This window comes from Poecile atricapillus, chromosome 15 (genome assembly GCF_030490865.1).
Source record: "Poecile atricapillus isolate bPoeAtr1 chromosome 15, bPoeAtr1.hap1, whole genome shotgun sequence".
NCBI classification, from domain to species: domain Eukaryota; kingdom Metazoa; phylum Chordata; class Aves; order Passeriformes; family Paridae; genus Poecile; species Poecile atricapillus.
This window is the reverse complement of record NC_081263.1, coordinates 10,790,117-10,814,671: the sequence shown is the minus strand read 5'-3', so window position 1 is coordinate 10,814,671 and position 24,555 is coordinate 10,790,117. Positions and strand designations below refer to the sequence as shown.

Below are 24,555 nucleotides of genomic sequence, written 5' to 3'. Positions count from 1 at the left end.
ATGGGGCTGTGTTCTGCTGTGAATTTGGGCTGCTGGGCAGGAATGGGGCTGTGTTTTGATGTGAATTTGGGTTGCTGGGCAGGAATGGGGCTGTGTTCTGTGAATTTGGGCTGCTGGGCAGGAATGGGGCTGTGTTCTGCTGTGAATTTGGGTTGCTGGGCAGGAATGGGGGCTCGTTGCTGCCTTACCCTGTGCTCCCCTGCGAAGCCCTGAAATGCAATCTTCAGCTTAGGACAGAACAGAAAGCAGTCTGATGATCTCTTCTTCGTGCCTTGTTTTCCTGGACTCAGAGGTTCCACATCCACACCTAGCTTCACTACCTGGCTTTTCTGAGCTTTTCTGGTGCCTTGTGGCTGTCAGTCTTCTGTGTGTTGGGAGACACTGGGAAATAAGGTGAGCTTGTCCTGAGGACAGAAGGGAGCCAAGGGGAGGTGCACTGCAAACACGAACACGAGGGCTGCTGCAGGGGTTAGTGAAGAATTCAAAGCTTCTTTAGGGTAAGATTAAAACTTCTGTGAACCTTAACCCTTCAGGGCCTCTTACAAGCTCTGTCAAGCCATGATCACAGTGCCTTTGACACAAAACCCTGTAACAAGCTGGGATTTATGCTGCTGCTTCTTCCCATGGAGAGACAGCACTTACAAGGTTAATTTGCCAGCATCTACTTGTCCAAATCTCCATAATCAGGCAAAACATGATTATGGAGCTGTGTGTCATTAGTACACAATGGCACTTAACTGACTGAGATTGAATTAAAACCCTAATGGCAGAACATCCAACGTAAATAAGAGACAAACAGACCCACTGGTGAATCGTCTATCACTCAGCTTGGATTAGGAGAGCAAGAGCCCAGGGCTGGCCAGAAACAGTAGAAGCAGAGTCATTAAATTGGATATACTGGCTGAGGTTCAGTGCTCTTATTACTGTTAAGCATGCAAGTGTTGGGGCTGTGAGTCCAGTGTAGGCGTGGGCTTCCTGCACTGGCCTTTGAGCTGGAAAAAAAACAGAGGTTTTGGATTCACTGTGGTGCTGGATGAGTTTTGTCTTTGCTGTATTCTGCTTTTTTGCAGCAGTTTTATCCAGCAGGTGTCCATGCCTCGAAATTATTTCCAGCAAAAGTAAATCCAAGCATCCATTTTGAGTTGGGTGAAACAACTCCGTGATGTGAAGTGTTTTATTTCACTTCTGGCTGGTTTTGCCTTCCTTTGTGATAACGTCAGAGCAGTGGCTTCCAATCAAAATTTCACTTTGCTTTCGATTTGCCTTTCTTGCGAGTGCATTTTCCAGATCTTTTAAACAAAGCCTCATAAATCATCACTGATGTCATGGTGGGTGTGTTTTCCATGTTCTGTTTTGCGTGCCAGAAGTGCTCAGTCCCCAGGGACAGCCCTGCAGATGGTTTTCCCTTTGGATGTGCTGGGGAAGGAGCTCCCTCTGACAGCAGGACAGGGATCAGAGGCTGCAGGATGCTTTGGAGTGAGCAGCCTGGCAGTGTTTTTGATTGCCAGCTCTGAGGATGGTTATTGCCCTTTCAGCTGTGTCAGGGCTCCTTCTTGTGCAGCTCTGGTTTCACTCAGTGCTTGCATGCCTGCCATCAAATAAGATGTGACGTGAATATCTGTTGCTCTGGCCCTGGGGAGATGATTATGAACCTCTGGCTTGTGCTTGTGTTGTCAGTGACATTTGAGGTAGGAAGAGCATTAAGTAGTGAAATCTCTGGAGAAAAAGCAGGGAATGAGCAAGAAAACAGCAGAAAATGGGCATGGATCATAAAAATCTGTCAGCAGTGTTGATTTTGAAGAGTTTCTTCAAAGTGTTGCTATTAATTTATGCTCCCTGCCAGCCTTGTTGCAATTGCCCTGTGTATGGATTTCACCTGGTGCTAATGACTTTTCATGTGTTTCAGAAATTTGCATTTTAATGGAATAAATGTTACCCATTCCCCCCAAAGCAGTGATTAAAAACTAAAGCCTCTGGGAAGCTTTCCCCAAACCCCCAGCAGCTCGAGTGAAGTGTCCAAAGCACCCCTGGTGTATTTAGGTGTGGCAGGGCCCTGAATGTATTTGGTTTCTCATCATGGATAGATCACTTGTTGAGGGAAGGCCTCATCCCTCTCATGGTGGGAGGAATCTCTCTCATGGCTCTAAGTGGAGACCCCAAAATCCCCTCGGGGCTCTCCTGGGCCGCAGAGTGCAGAGGCTGCACTCGGGCATTGTGAAGCACACGGCAAAAATGGAGACTGTTCCTACACAACTGAATAAAAATTGTAACTGTGTTAAGTCTCCTTTGGAGGGAAATTGGGGGAAAATTGTGTGCTGGTGCTCTCTGCTGGATAATCCCAGGAAGGCTCTGCTCTCACTGCTGTGACAAGCCAGTGCTGGGTTTGTGGCTCCTGCAGCTCTGCCCACAGCAGTGGGGTGATCTGCCTTGCTTTGGACAGCCCAGGGCTGGCTGAGAGCACGAGCTGTGCCAGGGTGGCTGCTCTGACTCTCCTCTGTCCTTGCCTTGCAGTGTGTTACTTGCTGAAGAGCAACATCAGCCCCGACCTGTGCAATGAGGATGGATTAACTGCGCTGCATCAGGTGAGGCGTGCCAGGAGCTCACCTTCATCCTCCTGCTCAGCCAGCCTGGCCAGCTCTAACAGGGACACCTCTTAGATTCCCCTTTTTTTCCTCAGTTAAAGCAGTAAAACTTCACCACATTGTGCTGGCAATCTTGGGGAGCAAACTGAGATCACACCCTTTCCTTGCTGTATCCCAGATTTTATTCAGTGATAATAAGAGCTCAGGGGTCAGGGCTGGACTTCACATGTGAACAGCATTTTCCTTTAATTTCTTAAATTTCCCTTTAATTTTTGTAGGACTGGGCTCTACATTCTCATAGCAGATTAACTCACATTTAGAGACCTTGGCAATCCATGAGTTTTGAAAGTGATTTAAATAAGTGATGCCCAAGATCCTTGAAGAATCCACTGCTGCTCGTTGTGGGTTCAGGGACTCCCAAAGTCTGTATGGGATGGCAGTAGCTGATCACCAGTGAAATACAGACTTGCTGTAGTGGTGTGTAGGTCTGTGGCCTTCCTTGGAGCCTGTGTGCTGTTTCCATAAGGGTTTTTCTATCCTTTCTCAGGCACGTGGGACTGGCCGTGCCTGGCAGCTGCCGCCTCCACAGCCTCAAACAACAGTGGCATGGTTGTCACAGGAGCACTCAGGGTTTTCTGGCCACAACTCCCTGCTTTGAATGCTCCCATTGACTTGGGATTTTGGATTCTTTTGCCAGTCGCCTGCTCTCTTCAAAGCTGGATGAATGTTTGTTTAAAAATGCAAACTGGCTCCTGGAAGAACAAAAGGTCCCCACCACCATCACCTCTCCACAGAGATGTTGTCCTGCACTCAGAGAAACACTGACTGTCTCCTTGCTTTCCCAGCCAGCTTCTAATGCCTGGAGAATCCCACCTTGCCCACTGAGAGGTTGTAAAGGTGCATTGGGAGTTCTGATGGGAGCTTTGTATCTGCTGGAATTAACTGAATCCCTGAGCACAGAGAAGCCCCTCAGTGGGCACATTAGCATTCCTTCAGTGAATGTGACTTCCTTCCACTTCTGTGCTAACTTGGCTGTGTGACAGGCATGACTTTAAGCCCACTTCCATGTACAAATGGTGAACAAAATAGAAATACCTGAAAGGTCCTTGTCACTCAGCTGCTGGCATGCTTGTTGTGTGTTGGAATTCAGCCCTGCACTGTGTGCTGAGCTGTGTGGCTCTGCAGCAGTGCCACAGGCAACAAACAGGCTTCTTGCACAAGAATAAATCTGATTTTAATGCCTTTATCACATGCACATTCATCTCTAGAGGTGAACAAGAGGTGGATCGAAGAGCAAATTCCACCTTCACCAAAGGAAAGAGGTTGAGGCCCTTCTGGCCTGCTGGGCTATACTCTAAATGCAGGAAGGAAGCTATTTTTTTTTTTTCAGGAAGTGAAAAGTGCCCTGCAGAGTAGTTCATAATTTTGGGAATCCAATTTGTGCCTCTCCAGATAACTGTGGTAGGTAGGGTGAACTCCTGAGAGTTCACACATCACATGCCAGTGTGTGGGATTTTCCCTAAGAAAAGGGAATGTCAACTTGTCAGCTCATCCCTTGGTATGTGGTTATACTGGTTACATTGAATTCCTGCTGTTTGCTCTTGAATATGGAAGACCCAGTGGAATGGAAGCCATGAGTGAGTTTGCTGTTGTTCCCTGCTGGTTCTGCCCACACACCAGAAGGCCCTGGAAATCACCAGTGACCCTTTGGTCTGTCCAGTGCAGGTGTCCTTCCTTTTTGACCTGCTGGTGCTCAATTTGGTGCTTAGCTCTGCTGGCGATGCTCCTTGCCAAGCAGTGCAGGATAAAGTCGGTCTCCATGTCCAGGTGCCCTTTATTATTTCACAGCTGAGCAAGTATGAGCCCTCATTTTCCCAAAGTTTAAAAAAACCCAATCTGTCCGCATTTCTTGCTCCCCAGTGCTGCATAGACAACTATGAGGACATAGTCAAGCTCCTCCTCAACCACGGGGCCAATGTCAATGCCAAGGACAACGAGCTGTGGACTCCACTGCATGCAGCAGCCACGTGTGGTCATATCAACCTGGTGAAGATCCTCATCCAGCAGTAGGTGGCTTTTTGTGTCTGTCCTTTCTGCAGGTCTGATTCTGCCCACAGCTTCTGTGGATGGAAACTGAGATTGATTAGTACCTTAGGAGGTTGCAGCAGTGGTGATTATTCCCTGCTTTCAGGCTGCTCATGGGAGTCCTTCCTGCTTGGGGGAGAAGTGGGGGAAGGAGGAAGAGCAGAAAGGCTGAGGAGACAATAAAACCCTAGATTGCTAGGTTCAGTTTTGTGAAGCTTCTGGAGACTGGGCCAAAATTTTCCCCTTTTTGCCTGTATTCTGGTGTGTCTGTGTGTGCCTGTGGAACTGTTGTCAATGGTGGGGTAGAAACAGGAGCAGGGTCCACCCTGAAGCTCCTAAACACCACTTCAGATCTTCCAGCCCCAGTCAAGCAGACAGCAGTGTAGGAGGGCAGCAGTGTTGGTGCAGCTCAGACGCCTGGGTGAACTTGGTGACCTGTCTCACTGGGTCTTAATTAGTGATCAGTAAATTTCCTGCGATCTTTGATCCCCAGTGGTGACACAGGGTGCTTGACCAAGTCCCTAAAGCTCAAGTCTTTCTAGACTTGCCAGCAAGGAGGAGGAAACCAGGTGTGTTTTGAGCTGTTTGATGAGCACCTGAGGTGCATCCTGCCTGTGTCTGGAGGCCTCTCCTCCCTTCCCCAGAGTGCTGGTGCTTTGGGATTGTTAACCTGCTGCCTTGCACAGCCGTGCCTGCTGCTGCTTCCTCAGGGAGGGAGACTTCAGTGCTGTCATCCAGGAGATGAGCACTGACAGTTTGGCTCTTCTTTGACTGTATAATGAAGGAGAGAAGAGGATGCAGTCAAGCATCCCTTGGAGGATGTTCCCACTTGGGTTAGGAAGTTTTTGGGTGAGGGTTATGAAAATGGAGTGGATGCGGAACATGGCATTACTGACTCGGGAAGGAGGTGTAGTGTGCTGCCTTTCATCCAGTTCTGGAATTAATCTTCTCCATTCATAGCACCACAGCTTTGCTTCAGATCTTTCTTATCTCATACGTACCTTGGTGGCATTTGGGCAACTATCAAATCCCAGTTAGTTTTTCCTAAGCATTTATCCCAGTGTTTGGCACTGTCTCCTCTAAGATGTCTGAGGTGTAATTCAGTTTTCCCCTTGCAGTGGAGCAGACCTGTTGGCAGTCAATGCAGATGGCAACATGCCATATGACCTGTGTGAAGATGAGCCAACCCTGGATGTCATTGAGACTTGCATGGCCTATCAAGGTAAGGACACTGAGTTTATGTAAAATACAGAAATGGGTCAATATGGTACTATAAATTACCCTGTTTCTCAGCTCTTGATTTGCCTCTGGAGAAAAGCAGAGGGCTGCTCCTGGCATAATTTCTTGGGACCTGACTCTGTCTGGTTATTCTGATTCCTAAAGATCATGAGGGTGAAGGATGTGGTGTCATATCAACCAGGATCATGTCTTACTTCACTCAGCCAGTGGAGAGTTTTACCCAACCTTTCTAACTGGAATTTTAACAGGGATTACCCAGGAGAGGATCAATGAGATGCGAGCTGCTCCGGAGCAGGTGATGATCTGTGACATTCATGACATACTTGCAACTGGACAAGACCTGAACAGGACTGATGCCCAAGGTGCTACGCTGGTGAGTGAAACTGCAGTGGCTTCTGTTTTGCTTTCCTTCAGCCCAGGAGTTGTGAAACCTGCCCTGGAGCAGGACTTATACAAAATCAACAGGTGCAAGTCACTGAGAGGGGAAATCCCACAGAACATAACACATCTGCTAACCTGCAGGGAGCTGGGCTGGAGGACCTCCCAGTAACCTCCTGCTTCTCATGGGCTGATTTGGCTCCTGTGGAGGAGGTGTGAGAGCCCTTTGCTTTCCATGAGAGCAGGATGAGTGCTGAGAACCCTGGAGACTTCCTCCCTCCTTCTGCTTTGTGTGGGGTCTGGCTCACAGAGTCAGTGGCCGCTGTGTTTGTTCTCACTGGGTGGCACCTGCCCTGGGCAGAGGTGGTCACCCAGGACAAGAACAGCACAAAGCAAGCTGGCATCTGATTTGTCTGGACAGGGACTGAGATGGCTGAACAATCCTAGCTCTTTGTACCCCACAAATGTGTCTCCTAAACTGTGTCTAACAGCAGTCCCAGCTTAGGGAAAGTTCAATAATGTGGTAATGTGTGTTGGGAATTTGATACAACCATGGCCATTTAATGCTTGAGTCCAGATATATCTGATATACAGGCACTTGGTTCATTGTTTGAGGGCCAAGCCATGGCAGTGCATTCCAGTTTCTTAATCTAAATGTCATTTTTAGCATATACCAGACATGTAAGGGGAGGGCAGGCTCCCTCGAAGGTAAGCTTGGATGATTGAAGTTTTTATTGCAGCTTTTTTTTTAATGCGTTTTTCCCTTTAAGAGGGATTATATACATACATTTAAGCAGACCTCTTGCCTCCCCCTTTCGTATCACCCCCAACTGATTCCTTATTAATTCATGTGGCCTCTAGAAAGTGGCATAAAATGCATGTAGAAATTAATTGAGTTGCCAGAAAGCATCAGTTTATTTCCAGATGAAGTTTTAACTCTGTGTGATGGCATCCTCATGAATATTTTTTGAAAAGAAGCTTTGATTCTCCCCTTTAGCACAACTGAAGTAGCAGGAGCTCTGAGTGGAATTAATCCCTTCAGAGCAGTGCATGGGTCAATGTTTGATGCAACAGCAGACTACAGTTATGAAAATCTTCAGAGACATGAAGTTGGGGGACTAAAAAAGACCATTATTGATTGTCTCCAAAGTGGTGGCTGTAGTTGGAAGCCAATATCTGAAAAATCATATTCCCTTTAGTTAAAGTAGCCAAGGTTTAAAATGTTTTCGACTTTCAAATGGTGAAAATAATTATAGTGTGATTGGAAGTGCAATTGCACAGAGTCCTGACTAAAGCAGGCTGTAAATTTGATTCAGAAAAATCACATCCACAGCACTTTAGTGGGGAAGAGGAGATGTTCTTCTGGCATGAGAAATGCAGAACTTACAGTGGCTGATGTTCTGCATTGCAGGCTCATGTTTTGATTGTGCTTTCCCTACAAATTGGGTAGCACTTAAAAGCCCTGATTTAAAATGGGAATACATTATTTTTCTCATCCATATATCTAAGTTATTCTAACTGTTCAACAATTTCCTCTCCAAACAGAGTTACATGCAGGCAATACTGAGCTGTAGTAACAGGAATGACCTGCTTTTGACCTGGTGCCATCTGCCCAGTGTGAAATGTGCTGCCTGGCCAGCTCTAGGCTCAACCATTATCCAAGAAAATCCTCTGAAACTCGGTGTATAAAACCATTTGTGGTCCTTACAGGTGGCTCATGCTCTGTTCCTTATCTCCTAGCTGCATATAGCTGCAGCCAATGGCTATCTGCATGCAGCTGAAGTGCTCCTTGACCAGGGGGCAAGCCTGGATGTGAAGGACTGGGATGGCTGGGAGCCTCTGCATGCTGCTGCTTTTTGGGGCCAGGTAAGGATTTTGCTCTAGGTGTCGTGTGTGAGGGTGGCATTTCTTTCTGTTTGGGCCAACTGTGGAGTACTCTGCAAATGAAATAAACCTGCACTAGGGCTGGGCTCTCTGGACAGCATCAGAGGAGATCCCATGGGCTCCTAAAAGAACTGGTTGCTGAGAAATTTCAGGCAGAGCATGCCTGTGCAGGTGGATGGTGGGAACAGTGTTTAACATCACACACCAGAGGTACTTGGGGCGAGTTGAACCCATGTGCCATTGCCTCTCATCTTATTCCAGCCTTTCAGCTTTAGGGAGGAAAGCCTAAATTGCCTCAAATACCTCTATCTTGGCTTTCTTTCCATTCTTTAGATGCAGATGGCTGAATTGCTCGTGTCCCATGGGGCTAGTTTGAGTGCCAGGACATCTTTGGATGAGATGCCAATAGGTGAGTTTATGAAGCTTAAAGAAAGAAATGGCTAAGAAATGGCTGGAGTCCTCATGTGGTGCTTTCAGAAGCATTAACGTAATTTTTTAGGTATCTTTTTAGAATTAAAGTTTATTTAACAGGGACTGAAGTTTTGAAGCACTTACTTTGCTATAGAAAATTCTTTTTCCTGCTCATAAAAAGAAGGAAGAAGACATTTCTCAAGCACCAAATCTTCCTGCTGCATGTTTCCTATGTTATCCCTTGTGCTTGGGAGCCCCTCTGCTGTTGTGTGCAGCCCTAAGACCTGGGTGTCTAATTAGGAAGGTACAATTAGTAACATGGTGTTAATGAGAACCCTCTGACAAAGGGCTTGGTCTGTGTGTGCCATAGATCTGTGTGAAGAGGAGGAATTCAAAGTGCTGCTTCTGGAGCTGAAACACAAACACGATGTGATCATGAAGTCTCAGATGAGGCATAAATCCTCCCTGAGCCGCAGGACCTCCAGCACGGGCAGCCGGGGGTGAGTTGTGCTGTTCCCTGCAGGTCACTGGGGCACTGGCCTGGCCACCCAGGTGTGGCTGCAGAGCACCCTGAGGCTGGTGAGAACCACCCATCTGTCCTTTCTGAACGAACATGTGAAAGGCAGGAGCTCACTTCAGTTGCTGAAAGCAGAGCTCCTTTGGAGAGTGGCTTTTTCCCTAGGAAGAGGTGCTAATTCTTGGGGGGAAAACACAAAAACAGTTGTTTTGTGCTGGTGTGGTTTAAGGACTGGCCTGAGCACAGGACCAAATGGTAAGAATTTACCCTGTTAAAACACTGAAACTGGTGTTGGAAAATCAGTGCTTCAAGTGGATTAATTTGAGCTTTTCAGTAGTGTGTCACATGGCCAAGATGCAGTGCTGAGACAGTTTGCAGAGGTCTTTATAAGATGTTTGCTAGACACCAAAGCAGTCCTTGCCACCACAAAGCTCCCTAAACAGCCCATGGGCCATTTCCCTCTACATTTACTGCACTGGTTGCAGAATAGGTCCATAAGGTGACCTGCATGAGCTCTACCACAGATTTGCAGTGCCAGTTTAGAGCTCCTTAAAATTCCTCCCACCTTCAGCATCCACCCCAGTGCCTTGGCTTTGTGTGGGTTCCAGGAAGCTGAATCCACGTTCCATTCCAGAGGGAGAGGCTGTGAAGTGTGAGAGGAGGAGGAGGAGGTGAGAAGAGCTACAGGCTAAGAGGAAATGTCATGTCCTGCTCACAGCTTTGATGCCCCTTGTTCCTGTCCCACAGGAAGGTGGTGAGGAGGGCCAGCCTTTCGGACAGGACAAACCTCTACAGGAAGGAGTGCGAGAAGGAGGCCATGGTGTGGCAGCAACTGGGGTCAGCAGAAGAAGGAAGAAACTCAGGTCTCATTGGAGAAATTGGGGAGACTCGGCCTGACCAGGAGAATACAGACCCTGTAAGGAATCTCTGGTGGGAGTCACTGAGGAGGGCTGGTGGTGCAGGTTCAGTAGCAGTGGGTGGAAGGTGGCTGAAAAATCTGTAGACCTCATCCACCAGGTGTAAGCAAAAGACCAAATTCTCATCTGGTATAAACTGGGATGTCCCACTCAAGTGGAAAGCCTGTTTTGGATTTACAGCTGCATACATAGTTTTGAGATAAAAATGAACCAGGATGCTCCAAAAAAATACTGTGTGCCTTTCATTCTAAAGCTCACAAACTGGTAAGCACAAAAGAATTGTAAACTTGCTTTGCAGTTACTTGTTTTTAATTAAATTAAAATTGTTAATTATTAAATTATGTTATATAGATAAGCATATTTTTTTTGTGTGTGTGTGAGGCCTTCCAAGTTAAGGTTCCGTGTCCTGTTTGGGAAGGAGTTCCTGGTTGGGGCACGCAGCATTAGTGGGGGAATTCAGTGTTTGTGCTGCAGCACCTGTCTGGTAGAAAGGCTGAATGTGAGCAGACTTAGGAGGTTGTCACAGGGATGAACCCTGCTATGGGGAATGGGGGAAAATGCTCTTTCCTGTCCTGCTGTTACAGAATTCAGTGCTGGAGAACTCGGCCCTCCTCCCGGAGCTAGCGAACAAAAGCACACAGTGTGACAGCGAGATCCCGCTGCAGAACGGACTGATGGCATCTGCCAGCCCTTACCAGTACACCTTCTCCAACGGGGACATTTGGAGCGTGCACGCTGACCCCGAGAGCAACCCCGGGCACGTGCTGCCCTACGGCAGCCCCGCGCTGCCCGAGGCCCCGCAGCTCTGGGGCACCTACAAGGAGCACAACCACCAAACGCTGTCGGAACTGAAGCGGCAGCGAGCGGCAGCCAAACTGCTCCAGCACCCCTTCCTCAGCACCCACTTCAGCGCCGGCGTGGCGGGAGTCGCTGAGAGCGTGGGCGAGCCCAAGTCGCACTTAATCGAATCCAGGACTTCTCCCTACAGCTCCAATGGGACCTCAGTGTATTACACAGTGTCCAGTGGTGATCCACCCCTCTTGAAATTCAAAGCTCCCATGGAGGAAATGGAAGAGAAGGTGCACGGGTGCTGCAGGATTTCCTAGTCCGGCCTGTGTCTCACCCCAGAGGAAACAAGACGTGGGTGGGCTGGTTGGATCCATCGCAGTGGCCAGGTTGTTTGCGTTCCAAAGGGAGAATTTGGTTATGGACATCCTGACTGTGGCAGCCTTGTTCATCTCGAATTGTACTTTACCCTGCCAATTACTTCCGTTGCAGCTGGATGAGTAATGCAGGTGATGCAAGGCTCTTAGGAGAGGAAGGGATGCACATCAGTACGATGTCAAAGGAGTCTCCTTAGCCTTGCTCCCTGGGGAAGAAAGTATGGTGTGCTGCCTCCCCATCCTTGGTAAGTCATGAGATGCCTTGGAACAAAGAAAGGATCTGAATTCAAATCGTTGTGTCTGAGCCTCTTGCTGTAAGTCACCGAGCAGCTGGAAGGTGACAGTTCAGACCTGTGTTTTCACTCTTGGGTGATGCACATATCCTGGAAGGGAGGTCAGCCCCTGCATGAGGTTTGCAAGAGTGGACAGAGCTGTTTTCCACACAGCTGGATCCAGCACTTCCAGGGCTGGAGCAACAAGCAAGCACAGATGCTGCACTTAGGAAGTTTGCAAGGCGTTACCTCCTTGCAGTGACAGCTCACCATCACAAACTGTGCACTGGCTGGGTCCTGTTCTGCTCCTGTCAGCTCGTCACTGCAGACTGCCATCAGGTTTGAAGCAGAACTTTTCCTGGAACAGGCTTCACTCAATAGGCTTTAAAACTGATGTTGCAATAAAGGGGCCCTGGCAATAGAATTTTACTGCAATAAAATACTGACAAAGGTCTATATTGGAATAAGTAATTTAAAAAACTTATTTGTACTATTTAGACTCCTAATTTGTTAAAACTGAAAAGACTTTTGTTGATCTCACTTTCCTATTGATTCTGTTTGTTTACTCTGTACGCTCAACACAGATACTAGGGGCAATATGCTTTTTGTTCTGATTTTTTCTGGATTTCCAGAACCACAGAGCTCAGGAGGGATGTGAAGGAAAGGCTTGCCAACACTAACCTAGGAACGCCATGGAAGCATTTCTAATCCCGTAGATGTGACAGCATTTGCATTAACCTGCAGTCTTTGGCTGAGAAATAACTTTAACCATTGCTGTGGTAGTTGAACACTGCAGCAGGACAGGAGATGCTTTGTTCTGGTTTCCAGCGCCCTTGCTGAAGCTGTCAGCAGTGGGCAGCAGCTGGCAGAGGAAGGTTTAAAGGCCCCTGTGTCTGTGGGGGTTTCCTGACACCATCAGTACTTAACAAAGCCTCTCTGCTGTGGAGCAGCTGCAGCACCAACACTGTGTCTTGGTGTATTCATGTGAGCTCTGACAGCCCACCTGGCAAACACTGGCACAGGGTAACCTGGGGGTTTAGCACTGGCTTTGCAGCAAGTTCAGGCTTTGTATACCTGGGGGAGGTGAGAGGACAGTGTGGGACAGCTCTGAGGAACTGGCCACACTTCAGTTGTATTTAAGAAGTAACTGTAAATCTTTAACTCCTCTGCACAGAGGGGCTGTCACACACGTAACTGTTTGCCTGCATGAATATGTGTCTTCTTGGGCAGCTTAAATTCCAAACTCTGAGGACATAAACCTGTTTGGGTCTCTGTAAGCCATCAGTGGATTAAATCTAGCTCACGTAGTTGTGCTTCAGCCAAGCAACAGCAAATGCAGCTTCCACCCATCTTCCTTTTATCTGGCACCTGTCAGACATCAATATTCCCCTTCACATGTACTCTCCCTCTGTGGGGATCCTCACAGCCTTAACTTTTTTCTAGGCTATAAAAAGTTGACTGAGCCTGCCAGTGACTGTTAAGTGCTACCCTCTGTCCCCCATCAAATCCACCCATTGCTGGGGCTGCATGCATTCCCATACAGGGCTCTCCTGGAGGCAGCAGAGGTGGCTGTGTGTCACCACCACTGCCACGCTGTGCAGGACACACCTTGGACCTGTGAGCTACCAGGCTGACAATTTAATGGTTTGAATTGTATGAAAGAATTCTCTTTCCTCACCAGTTTTAGGTGAAAACTAGAAAGTGGTAGCAGTTGATCTGGTTTGCTTAAAACCCCAGTTCTGCTAAAGACAGAGTTCAAAGCATTCAGAGAAGTTGAAGGCTCCCTCCATTGTTGAAACATATGCTAATTATAGGACTAGAAAATACTTCTTCTGCTTGACCTTAAGGGATTTTAAAGTCATTCTCTAGTAGTAAGAGGGTGATTTGGTAACTGGAAAGACTTTACTGCATCCATGTGTGGTTAACAGTGGATCTTTAATTACCTTGAGTAAATTATTCTGGGATAACACCAATTGTGGCCTGGCTATTACAGAACAGGGGAGATGATCTTTCAGGTGCCTCTCTTCTCCCATGGTGGAGAAGTTTGTCACTCCACATCCATCCTAATGAGATCTCCGAGCTCACTCTTAAGAAATTTTGGTGCCGCTATCTACTAGGTTGTATATGGTGCAAAATTTGGGCCCAGATGTTGCCTTCCCTCCCAGCAAAGGAGGAGTAGGGCCCTTTTCCTTCTCAGAGCAACTTTGTGCTAGCAAGTGTATTGAACCCTGCCTATTCCAAGGAAGTGGAGATCATGAATGCAATAGTGTAAAGTAGTTTGAGGCTTGCTTTCATTGAGAGCTGTTAATACATTAGAACTGCAGGAAACCAGTCCATTTTAGACAAACAGCTCTTTGGCTTCCATTGGTATTTCACATAAGTAAAACTCTGGGAACTCGTCATCCTGCTGTGAAGTCTCGTGGTGTCTGATCAAATGTAATCAATTCTTAATCAGACAGGAGAGTTATTAATGGTAAGGGGCAGTAATGGATGAATCTTGCAGGATGTGTTTCACAGCCCTGCCAAGTATTGACCTACCACTGGCTTTGGGCTGAAGTTGTACCAGGGCATGAGCTGGAAGGCTGTTGAAGAATGGCCTGGAATGGATTCATGCTTCTGTGTGGTGACATTTGGGATATAATGGTCACTGCCTGTGGAGCACTGGCAGAGCTGTTGGTTGTAGGTCTGGGATGAGGGATTCTGTAAGGTGGATAATTAACCTGCTTCTGGTGAACTATTTTGTGCAGAAAAACAGGCTGTTGGGGGAATAAAAACCACATAGATTCTCTTACACAGGCATTGTAACAGCCTACCTCTAGGAATAACACTTTGCACTGTAAAATTTAGCAGTGTTACAACAATAGTGGGGTTTTGATATCTGTGTGTTTTAAAGGCCATCCCAGAGGAAAGCTCTAAGGTACAGAGCAGAGGACACTTGGCTGTTTCATTGGATCTTAATGTGGCTAAAAAGCTGTAGAACGTAGAAATCATGTTGTGACTGGCATATCTTAGTTTATTAGAGGAGCATTTGAGGTTTTTATGATATACTGAATGGTTTTAAGATCAATAAATATCTAATTACAGATTCAAGGCCAGATTAGAGTCATAGTTCAGTTACCAGGGAGACAAATGTTGTATTGTCCATAGAGACTGTGCAAAGATCTGAGAATGTGAATGTACAGACAGGTTTGTTGCAGGCAGAGCTGCACAAGAATAACCCTTCCTTCTCCTTACAACATTTTCCTGTGTGCTGAATTTGTACTGCTTCTAGCAAACTAAGTGGTTGATGGGAGAAGCTTTACATTCCACGTTGAAAGAAATTTGTTAGATGGAGAAAAAGGTGTCTTACAAAACAATGTGTGTACTTTAGTGAGCTCAGCCAAGGAAGCCCCAGCACAGCAATGTTAGATAAGGGCTTGAGTCCCATTGCTGGGATCTGTTTGAAATCAGACCTGGATCTGTGTTTCACGTACCACATGATGTGACTTCAGCCCACCTAATTTCACATCTTTGGTGCTCCTGAATCTTAAAACCCTCCCAATTTTGGGAAGAACTGACTCTAGCTGATGTGATTCTGTGCCATCTTGGAGGTGTGGTTGAAGAACCACCTGGATGAGGAACTCCTGGTAGGGATGGAGAAGAGCATGGCAGGGCAATAGCAATAATGACTCAGTGCAATACTCAGTGGAGACAGTGAATTCTCAAGTTTATTGAGCAGGGTCTTACTTCATGGGGTTGAAATCCCTTAAAAGCTCCCAAATGACATTACAACTTCTTTCTAGTGTCCTTTTTTCTTCAGTCTTGGAGCTGTGGTTACCCACATCATCCCTGCTGAAATTAAATCAGTTACCACGGAGAAGGGAATATCCTGAGAAAGCAATAGCACTGGTCTCCATTGAGCCGTGGATGAACTGTTGTCTGTCTGCTGAAGGTTTCTCCCTACACCTGGGTTATTTCTGTGCCTTATACTTGCTAAAGGTAACTCGTTTCTTCTTCTCTGGAAGGTTTATGGTGACTATACAGTTCTTGCTGATCTTTAACTTGGAGACTTTTGCAAGGGGATAACAGTTCAGAGCATGGCAGATTTTGACATTATTATTTACTCTTTTGATTTCTCTCATGATCACCACTTTTCTGTTCCTAAATACACAGAAAGGAAATGCACAGGAGCTTCATTGTATTTTGACAAATCCCTTTGACTACTTTGGTATGTCAGTTCTCTAGTGGCAGAATCCAGAACACACTTGCAGCAGCAAGGTCTCACCTCTTACACCAGAACACATTTCCATTTTTTGTTTTGTTTTGCCTGTGGATGTGCAACAGAACAGTTCTCCCTGGTTGTTCTTCACCTTTATTCTGTTTTCATGTTGGCCAAACTGGTAATGGACTTCTCAGTTCTCTCACACAATTTGAGTACCACTGGGCTCTCTGGGAAACATCTGCCATGGCACAGTTATGACCTAGAATATTTTGCTGTGTTTCAACCATGGAAGCTGTAGTAGAGGAGACTCTGCTCGTGATACCTGATCCCAAAGCTACACCAATGCAATGATCTCCACCCACAGCTGGAGGGGAGATACGGGTTTTTAAACAGTGCAGATGCAGCCTTAGTATTGCCACCACAATGTCTTCAGCCTTTAGATTGCGGTGTGAGGTTGCAGGAGTGTGGATAACCCTGGAACAGGCGGGACTGCTGTGTGTACAGGACAGTAAGAGATGATGGCAAGCCTTCTGCAATAACTCGTAATTCCATTGATTAGTAGTAAACGATGTACAAATAAAACTTGATGAAATGTATTTTATGTGAAGAAAAAAAAAATAATGTAAGAACTGTATATTGTATTAGCAGCTTTGTGTATAAAATGGCATTTTGGCAATCAGAGTCTAATATATTTAAAACTTTTTTTAAAAAAGGATATTTGATATTGTATGGAATTGACTTTATTGCTACTGTAAGTATGAAGATGGTTTCTTAACTTGTTGAAGCAATGCATAAAATCTTAAACTTTATGTAAAACTCATGCCAAAAGCATATGTTTGACAGTATTAGCACCTGACTCAGTGTCTTTAATAGAGAGATTGAATTTTTTTAATTTAAAAATTATATTAAATTTCTTTTAATAATACAAAAATGCCACTGAGGGTTTTTTGTTGTTTTTGTGGGTTTTTTTGGTTTTTTTTTTAATTGGTTTAAGTTTTGGCACTCTGTTAAATACCTCTGCCTCTCAGCTGTGTACAGCCAGGGGATGTCAAGCAGAGGAAATCTGGGCAGTGGATGGGTGTAATTTTTTGTTTCAAATGCAGAGCTCAGGAGGCGTTTGGACAATGCTGTCGGAGCCAGGGTGGGATTCTTGGTGCTGCCCTGTGCACGGCCGGAAATCGGACTTTGATGAGGCTTAGGGATCCCTTCCAGCACAGAATATTCCGTGATTCTGTGAAGTGGCGGCAGCTGGAGCTGGAGACAAGCTGCAAAGTCAAAGCTGTGCCTGCCTTCCGTGGCAGTGTTCAAAGCTTTAGCTCCGGCACTTGTTAGCAAGCATCGTTACGATCGCCCTTCTCGGAGGGGTTTAATTCTGTTCAGGGCAAAAACTCCGCGATTCCTGCCCGTCCCCTGAAGGCGGGCAGGGCTGGGGCAGGGATCGGACAGGGCTGTACCGGCCGGGGAGCTCCACTGAAGGCGGGCAGGGCTGGGGCAGGGCTGGGGCTGGGGCAGGACTCGGGCAGGGCTGTCCGGGCCGGGGAGCTCCACTGAAGGCGGGCAGGGCTGGGGCAGGGATCGGACAGGACTGGGGAAGGGATCGGACAGGGCTGTCCCAGGGCTGTCCCAGGGCTGTCCCGGGGCTGTCGCAGGGCTGTCCCGGGGCTGTCCCGGGGCTGTCCCGGGGCTGTCCCGGGGCTGTCCCGGGGCTGTCCCGGCCGGGGTCCATCGCGGTCCCGCCCGTGGAGGCGGTGCCGGCTGCCGGAGCCAACGGCGGCGCGGGGCGGGGAAGGCGGCGGCGGCGGCCGCGCTGTTTGGATTCAAACTCGTCACAAACTTTCCGGGCTCTGTGCTCCGGCCATGGCCGCGGCATCGCAGTGTCTGGAGGAGGGCTCGGGGCGCTGGCCGCCGCCGGCCGGGCCGTACAGCGAGGCGCAGCGCCTGGCGCTGGAGGAGCTGGTGGCGGGCGGCCCCGAGGCGCTGCGGGCTTTCCTGCGGCGGGAGCAGCTGCCGCCCTTCCTGTCGGAGCCCGAGGTGCAGGACATCGCTCGGGCCGCGCTGCCGCCCGCCGCGGGCCCGGAGCCGGCGGCCGAGCCGTCGGCCGGAGCCTCGCTGGACGCCTCGTCGCTCACCTACTTCCCCGAGCGCTCGGACCTGGAGCCGCCGGCGCTGGAGCTGGGCTGGCCGGGCTTCGCCAGCGGCGCCTTCCGCGGGCTGACGCGGGTAGAGGCGCACTTCCAGCCCGGCTGCGGGGACAGCATCTACGGCTGCAAGGAGGCGGTGCGGCGGCAGATCCGCTCCGCCCGCCAGGTGAGTGCCCGGGAGCGCCCTGCCCTGCCCTGCCCGGGGCCCCTCTCCCCTGGGTCTGCGAGCACATAAAAACTCGGTCCCGGCACCGCTAAGCGTCGCCGTGGGACACCGAGCAAAGACAAGCGGCTTTAAAACCCTTGTCCAGCAGACAGTCTCATTTAGGAGGACAAGCTCGAAAATACAGAAAACGTGGTGCTCTATTTGCTGCGTCTGCGAGCCCTCCCTTTCCCGGGTGCTCTGGAGGTGATGCGCCAAGCGCTCCCCGTCCCCCTGCGCTGCTGCCATGGCCAGCACAGCCGCTGTACCCAGTGAAAGCTGATCCTGCTTTCCCTCGGAGCTAAAGGTCTCCTCTTCAAGATTCCCCACTAATAATGTGCTCTGCCAGACAGATTCGCTTGTAGAAAGGTGTGACACAGAAAAAGTCCCTTCTATAAAGGTTACCTACAGATAGAACACCATGATTGGATTTCCCTTCCTTTGCTCACTAATTTCCTCCAAGTGACGTACAGAACTGCTTTTGACAGGATTTTCCTCCTGCAGGAGTGGACGCTTTTTGTTCTGGTGCACAATGTGGCTTCAAAATCACGTGGTGTAGGAACTTGTAACTGTTCCCTGTAAATCATCGCATTCCCGGAGTTTACAGCCTCCAACTGTTATCCCTAGCCGGGAACCACCCTTCTCCTTAGCAGCCATTCCATTGGCTCAGCTGAAATTTAAATGTATAGCTTCCTTTTTGGGTGGCCAGATGAAGCAAGCCCTGTCTCTTTGTGTAACGTGCACGGCACACCCTGAATCAGCAACCGAGCTTCGTCTCTGCTCCCTTCCGAGGGCAGAAGTTTAGGGAGTGTGTGAGGATGACATGAACCACGGGCTTCTTGCCAGAAACGGTCACAGAGTAAGCTCTGTTCTCACACAATCCCTACAGGTATATGAGACCAGTCTGGTAACTCGAGTAAATGCCATAAAGACGTTTATTCCCCGCAAAAGCTGTACTTGTTCGTAGCATTGTTCCCTGCAGCATCCTGACAAGCACCATCCCTCACACTGAGCCAAGAACAAGGCAAGTTGCTCCTGCTCCCTTTGTGGCTCTGCCTGATCCAGGGAGCGTTTTTGTAGACATAAATGGACATTTTTGACACCCTAAAATTTACTGAATGTCAGATTCCTTGTGATACTTCTCAATCATTTCTGAGTTCCTCAAGTTAATGTGAAGACAGGGAAAACTTTAGATGCCACATAATTCCATCTCTAACTAATGCACTCAGTTAGTTCAAGTGACTGCTGTGATCTTGTCCTTGCTATCCTGAATGGATGAGTAGAGAAAAGGGTTTTTTCTCTTTCCTCTAAATATTTTGGGCAAAACTGTATTTCTTTTTCAGCTGCTAATTCTGGGACTAGAACTCAAATGTGCTGTGAATTGAGCTGCCATATGAAGGCATCGGTGTTCCCAAAGATTTAGTGTGAATTGATTTGTTTTCAGAGGTGTTTTTCTTACTTGCCTGGTCTTGTCAAAAGCATCTTATTGGATTTTAATCTTCTTCAACACTTAGACAAGTGATTGGGTGGTAAGAAGCTCAGGACACACGCAACAAGCACCAGCATAAAGTAACTTTATCTAGAAATACCCATGTGCTTGTGCATGTTATATATGAGAACTCAGCCCTCAGAGGCAGTCCCTTAGGGAGCAGGACAGAGGTGGGAATGCAAAGCTGAGCCTGTTCCTGTGGGAAAGGTTTCCTGTGAGTACAGGACATGCCACACACAGAGCAGCTGTGTTGCATGCTTATACACCTTGGGTGTGCTGCAGCAGCCTCCATCTGATAAGGGCAGGTGCCAGGTACCCACAGTGGTTGTATTGTCGTTGTTCTTTACGCTGGTTGAATAGAAAAGTGGAAAATTCAGTCATAAAGCTGAATCCTTCATGCCTTGTTGTCCATCCACAGGAGTGGTTTTGAAGGGTGAGAAGTCTAGCACCAAATCTGTGTGAGGTGGCTCTGAATTAGCTAGAGAGATGGGTCACAGATGTGATATTCCCATCTTAGGATTCGCCTTTTTGAAGGAATTGTTGGGTCAGTGGAGGGATTTCCTGTGAGGGTAAGGGATAGAAACTCAGTAAGAATATAGAAACCAGGAAGAGTCTGAAAATCAGCTGGGGTTTGTGAGATCTGACAGTAAGGAGGCCACTTGAGCTAATTCTCCTGTAGCTGAAACACTGGGAGAGCAGGTGTGGAGATAGGAGTTTGTCTGGAGTTTGGATTCCACTGTGATAACTCCCCCAGTTTGGCCACATTACAGGGGATTGTGTAGGAAAGGAGGATGTGAAAGTGTACAAAAGCAGCAGACAGAGGAAAAACCTCTTCAGGCCCATGCTTTGCATGCTGGGGCACAATGCATTTACAGGATCATTGTGGGAATATAGAAATTTTTTAGAACTTGCCAGGACCTGTGCAGCAGGACAAGGAAATGTGCATTAGGCCCTGATGAAAGCAGCAGAAGAAAATGGCCAGGAGAGGCAGTGGCCTTGTGTAAAATAAACACCTTGAGTAAGTGGTGTGACTTTCCTTGCAGGTGATTGCCCTTGTGATGGATTCCTTCACAGACATTGAGATCTTCAGTGACCTTCAGGATGCCTATAACAACCGCCAAGTCCCTGTCTACATCCTTCTTGACCAGGACTTTGCACCCCATTTCTTGGAAATGTGCAACAATTTGGGAGTTTGTCCTGAGCAGGAAAGTGTAAGTACTAAATTGGGGTCAGTGTGGTTTGTTTTTGTTTTTGTGGTACAGTTTATGCATATCAAAGAAACCTTTCATAAAGCATCAGACTGCCTTGAAAGGCTAAAGCAACTATAACCACGATGTGCACCAGCCCCATGTGCTGTGTGCACTGGGATCCATGTCCTGAGGATGCAGCAATTTTCAGGGATTTAATTTTGCAATATTTAAATAGCTGTTTTTTTTGGCTCAAGGAACTGCTTGCTAAGGAAAACAGAAACATGGGAAGCTAAAGGGTGGTACAGCTCTGGTATCATCTGCTTTCTTTCCTAATACTTTCTTTTAAAAGGCTTTGGATGATGTGAGCCAGGTAATTTGTTTAGTTGCTGTGAATATAAATGGACATGGCTGTATTATGGCTTGGCTTGGATAGGCTGATGTTCACTGCAGTAAAAGTTTCTCTGGAGAGGGAAAAACACTCCTGCCTTCCTGGGCAGTAATTAATTGGAACTGACTGTTCTCACCTAATCTATCAGCAATTTAGCACTGTGTGACTAAAAACACTCATATACAGACACTGTAAAAAAAACCTAAACTAAACTAAAAAAAGTTCATTTCATTCCTATCTTCCATACTGTGTGTAGCCACTTTTTAGTTGAATTGCTGATCAAAAGTTTTTGGAAGTTAACTGAAATTTGATGTTACTTTTTTCCTTTCTTTTCTGAACCAGATGATGAGAGTTCGAACTCTCACAGGGAGCACGTACTACATGAGGTCAGGTGCCAAAATTGTCGGGAAAGCCAAGGAGAAGTTTATGTTAATTGATGGCATTAGAGTGGCAACAGGCTCCTACAGGCAAGTATTGGGGTCTGCTGGTGCCCAGTGAAGCTGTAGAAAGGGGGATTTGTTGCAAAAGGATGCGTTAACTTTGCTGTTTGCCCTGTGTTAATGAGTGCCAATGGCACATGGACTAGCTGAGTCAAAGTGGAGCTGACACAAATCTGAAAAGGCCTTTGGAAAACTGGTTTACACAACTTGTTGCTAGCAGAGAGCTTGGCCATGGCTAAATAGAGTTCTTCCTGCAGAAATTAATAGTCTTTTGACTTCTTACCTTACCTTCATTTTTAAGCTGAGTCTTACTGTCTATAGCTGTATTATTGAAATGCACTGTGAGATTAACTGTGAGTCTTGGTTTGTTTTCAACAGTTTCACATGGTCTGATGGGAAGCTGAACAGCAGCAACTTGCTGGTGTTGTCAGGTCAAGTGGTTGAACACTTTGACCTCCAGTTCAGGATTCTTTATGCCCAGTCACTGCCCATCAGCCCAAAGCGACCGTCCAGCTGCAGGAACAGTGGCATGTTTGATCACCTGCTGACCAGAACAGAACCCTCTAAAGAGTATACTGTGGAAGGCAACTTGAGAGCAGAATTTGCCAGACTGTCTAGCACTCCAAAGAAATTGCTGGAAAAAACAGATCAGATGGAATATACTCCTGCAGGAAAGCTTTGTAAGCTGGGGCATTCTTGCCTGTGTGAAGAGGAGTCGTTCAGCAATCAAGTGGCCACAGTGGAACAGAAAAGTGCATCAACTCAAACTGGCCCATGGGGAGAGATGGCAGCTGTGACCAAATGTAATGCAGCCACTCAGGCCAGCGCTGCCACAGCAGACATGAGCACTCAGGCTTCTACCATGACCAGAGTGACAGGCACTCAGACATCGATTTTGCTGAAGACAGCGGTGACACAGACAAAGGAAGAGGAGGGCACAGAAACACCCCTCCTTCCCAGAAAGTTTTCAAAAGAAGAGTATTTTCTGTCTGGAAAGGCTGTATCCAGTTCTAGTCTGCAATCATTGTCTTCATCATCGTCCCAGTGCTCTCTTGCAAACTCTACAGGCTCAATATCCTCTCTCCGGTCCTTTGAATATCCCAGTAGTCACAGGGCACAATATTTCCAAAAACTGCACAAAGAGAGGCAATTCCACTATTCCACCATCAGGTCGAAGCTGAGCCACATGGTGGATATCCTGTCCCGGCGGGGCCGTGGCCCTGCGAGCTACATGACCACCCAGTACCCTCCTGGCAGGAGCAGCCTAAAGCAGAGGCGGGACATCAGCGCCAGCCTGCGCAGCCTCCGCGATGCCTCGCTCTTTGCCTTGAATAAATGATCCCTGTCCTGACCACACAACACACAAACCCCAAATCTCAACTTGCTGTCTCTTTGTACCTAAAGATTCTTCCACTTCCGTCCAGCACTTTTTTTAATATGCTGTACACCACTCCCCAGCACTTTGTTTTATACTATGCAATGTAAGTGATGAAAAAGAGATATTATATAGTAACCACTTACAGGTTCCTCTTGTATACATTAGTGGTGTAGATCATTTTAATTCTGGGTATTTAACCTCAAAACGGAACTTGTTATTGCTTTCCGGGATTGCTAATGCCCTAGTCTTAATTTATGTAAACCTGGAAAAATCTGAGTCACACTAAACTTGCTCAGAGTGGCTTTGGAGATCTATCTTATATCAAGGAATTCTCAATCTTTTTTTTTCCAATATTGGCTTTTATTTCTATTTTATCTTTGACAGGAGAGGAATCAGCTTTTACAAAGACCCATAAAGCTGATTTTATTCTAACTTCTGTAGTATACATGTTACGCTTTCACTAAAGTTGCAAAGAGTCTGTTGAAACAGTTGCAGGTTATCTTCAACTGTATTATTTTTCTATTGTTTAAGCCTTCTGAAACAGAAATAACTAACTAGCCCTTTAGTTTGATCATGCTCTTGTACCTTTGTTGAGAGATATATAAATATATATGTGTGTATGTGTGTGCTTCCTTCTTTGCAGTGAACTCCAAGGCAAGACAATCACTGGGGACATGTGGCAAAGCCCCTGTTCAAAAGTAAACTGACAAATGCACTACGGAATGTTATGGGTTATGTTGGGTAATGTTAATTTACAAGTAACTTTAGGAGTTAAATAAACATTTTTCTCTTTTTTAACTATGCTGTCTGAAATACTCTTTGCCCCTCTATAATTTTTCCATTACTCACTTGGCTTGAGGAGCTAAAGTGCCACTTTATTTTTTGAAGATTTCCCATATTGAGTGGACCTTAGGTTTGGTTGCTTTGCAAAGCCTTTATCTGGCTATTTTCAGATTTCTGTGCATGTCTGTGCTTGCTGGGTCTCTTAGCTGAGCAGTGTGTGCAGTTTGTCCCTGAGATCTGAGCTGTGTTGTTTTTCTATAGACCTGCATCTCAGTACTTCAGTGACCAACCACACAATTCTGCCAAATCAAATCAAATCAGCCTGGGTTATGTATTTTTTTATTTAGGGGAAAGTGTGTCCAGTAGATGGCACATTTCAGCTGTTGGCTTGAATATTGAATGAATGAGTAAAAACTCATAACTCAAAAAGGCTGTAAGTGTTGAGAGCAACTAACTTTGGCATTTCTGTCTGAAATTTCTATGAGCAAAGAGGTTTAGCTACTCTTATGACCTGGATTTCAAAGCAGCCACTCCTTCACTAAAGCTGGAGGTGGGGAAAAAGTTCTGTCTGCACTTGTTCAAAATGATAAGGTACTTTTATTGCTTGATTCGCGGATCTGGAATGCTGGCAGCAAACCAATGTGCAGGGAGGGAGCCAAGATTACACCTTCAAAGCCAGTATCGAGTTGTATTTTTGAGAGCTCAAGTCCTGCAGTTCTTGAATGTATGTAAAATTACCTTGTTTGTTCTATGTGCTTTTTATTATACCGTGCTGCTGTTAAGGTACTCTAACAGGAACAAGAAACAGTTTACAAATAAACTCCTTTTTGCCGTGGGGTTTTCACCTGATCATCGCTGAGCTTTGTTTTCTGTTTATTTGGCATTTTAAATCGGG

The 24,555-nt window shown here is 46.9% G+C and overlaps 2 protein-coding genes across 4 annotated transcripts in view; both read left to right on the top strand.

Moving 5' to 3' along the window:
• Positions 1 to 16,573, top strand: part of PPP1R16B (protein phosphatase 1 regulatory subunit 16B) — a 59,682-nt gene extending 43,109 nt beyond the window's left edge. For all 3 annotated transcript variants that reach the window (XM_058850604.1, XM_058850601.1, XM_058850603.1), the window contains exons 4-12: positions 2,512 to 2,582; positions 4,503 to 4,648; positions 5,786 to 5,889; positions 6,155 to 6,279; positions 8,025 to 8,150; positions 8,502 to 8,577; positions 8,950 to 9,079; positions 9,844 to 10,012; positions 10,598 to 16,573. In XM_058850604.1, the coding sequence (XP_058706587.1) occupies positions 2,512 to 2,582; positions 4,503 to 4,648; positions 5,786 to 5,889; positions 6,155 to 6,279; positions 8,025 to 8,150; positions 8,502 to 8,577; positions 8,950 to 9,079; positions 9,844 to 10,012; positions 10,598 to 11,119 (1,469 nt within the window). In that variant the 3' untranslated portion in view covers positions 11,120 to 16,573. The remainder of the gene's footprint in view (positions 1 to 2,511; positions 2,583 to 4,502; positions 4,649 to 5,785; positions 5,890 to 6,154; positions 6,280 to 8,024; positions 8,151 to 8,501; positions 8,578 to 8,949; positions 9,080 to 9,843; positions 10,013 to 10,597) is intronic.
• An 870-nt stretch (positions 16,574 to 17,443) lies between these two features.
• On the top strand, positions 17,444 to 24,497 carry LOC131585193 (protein FAM83D-A-like). The gene is made up of 4 exons (XM_058851014.1): positions 17,444 to 17,956; positions 20,525 to 20,692; positions 21,402 to 21,526; positions 21,878 to 24,497. The coding sequence occupies exons 1-4, from the start codon at positions 17,507 to 17,509 to the stop codon at positions 22,836 to 22,838; spliced, it is 1,704 nt and encodes a 567-aa protein (XP_058706997.1). The 5' UTR covers positions 17,444 to 17,506; the 3' UTR covers positions 22,839 to 24,497.
• The last annotated feature ends 58 nt before the right edge of the window (positions 24,498 to 24,555 follow it).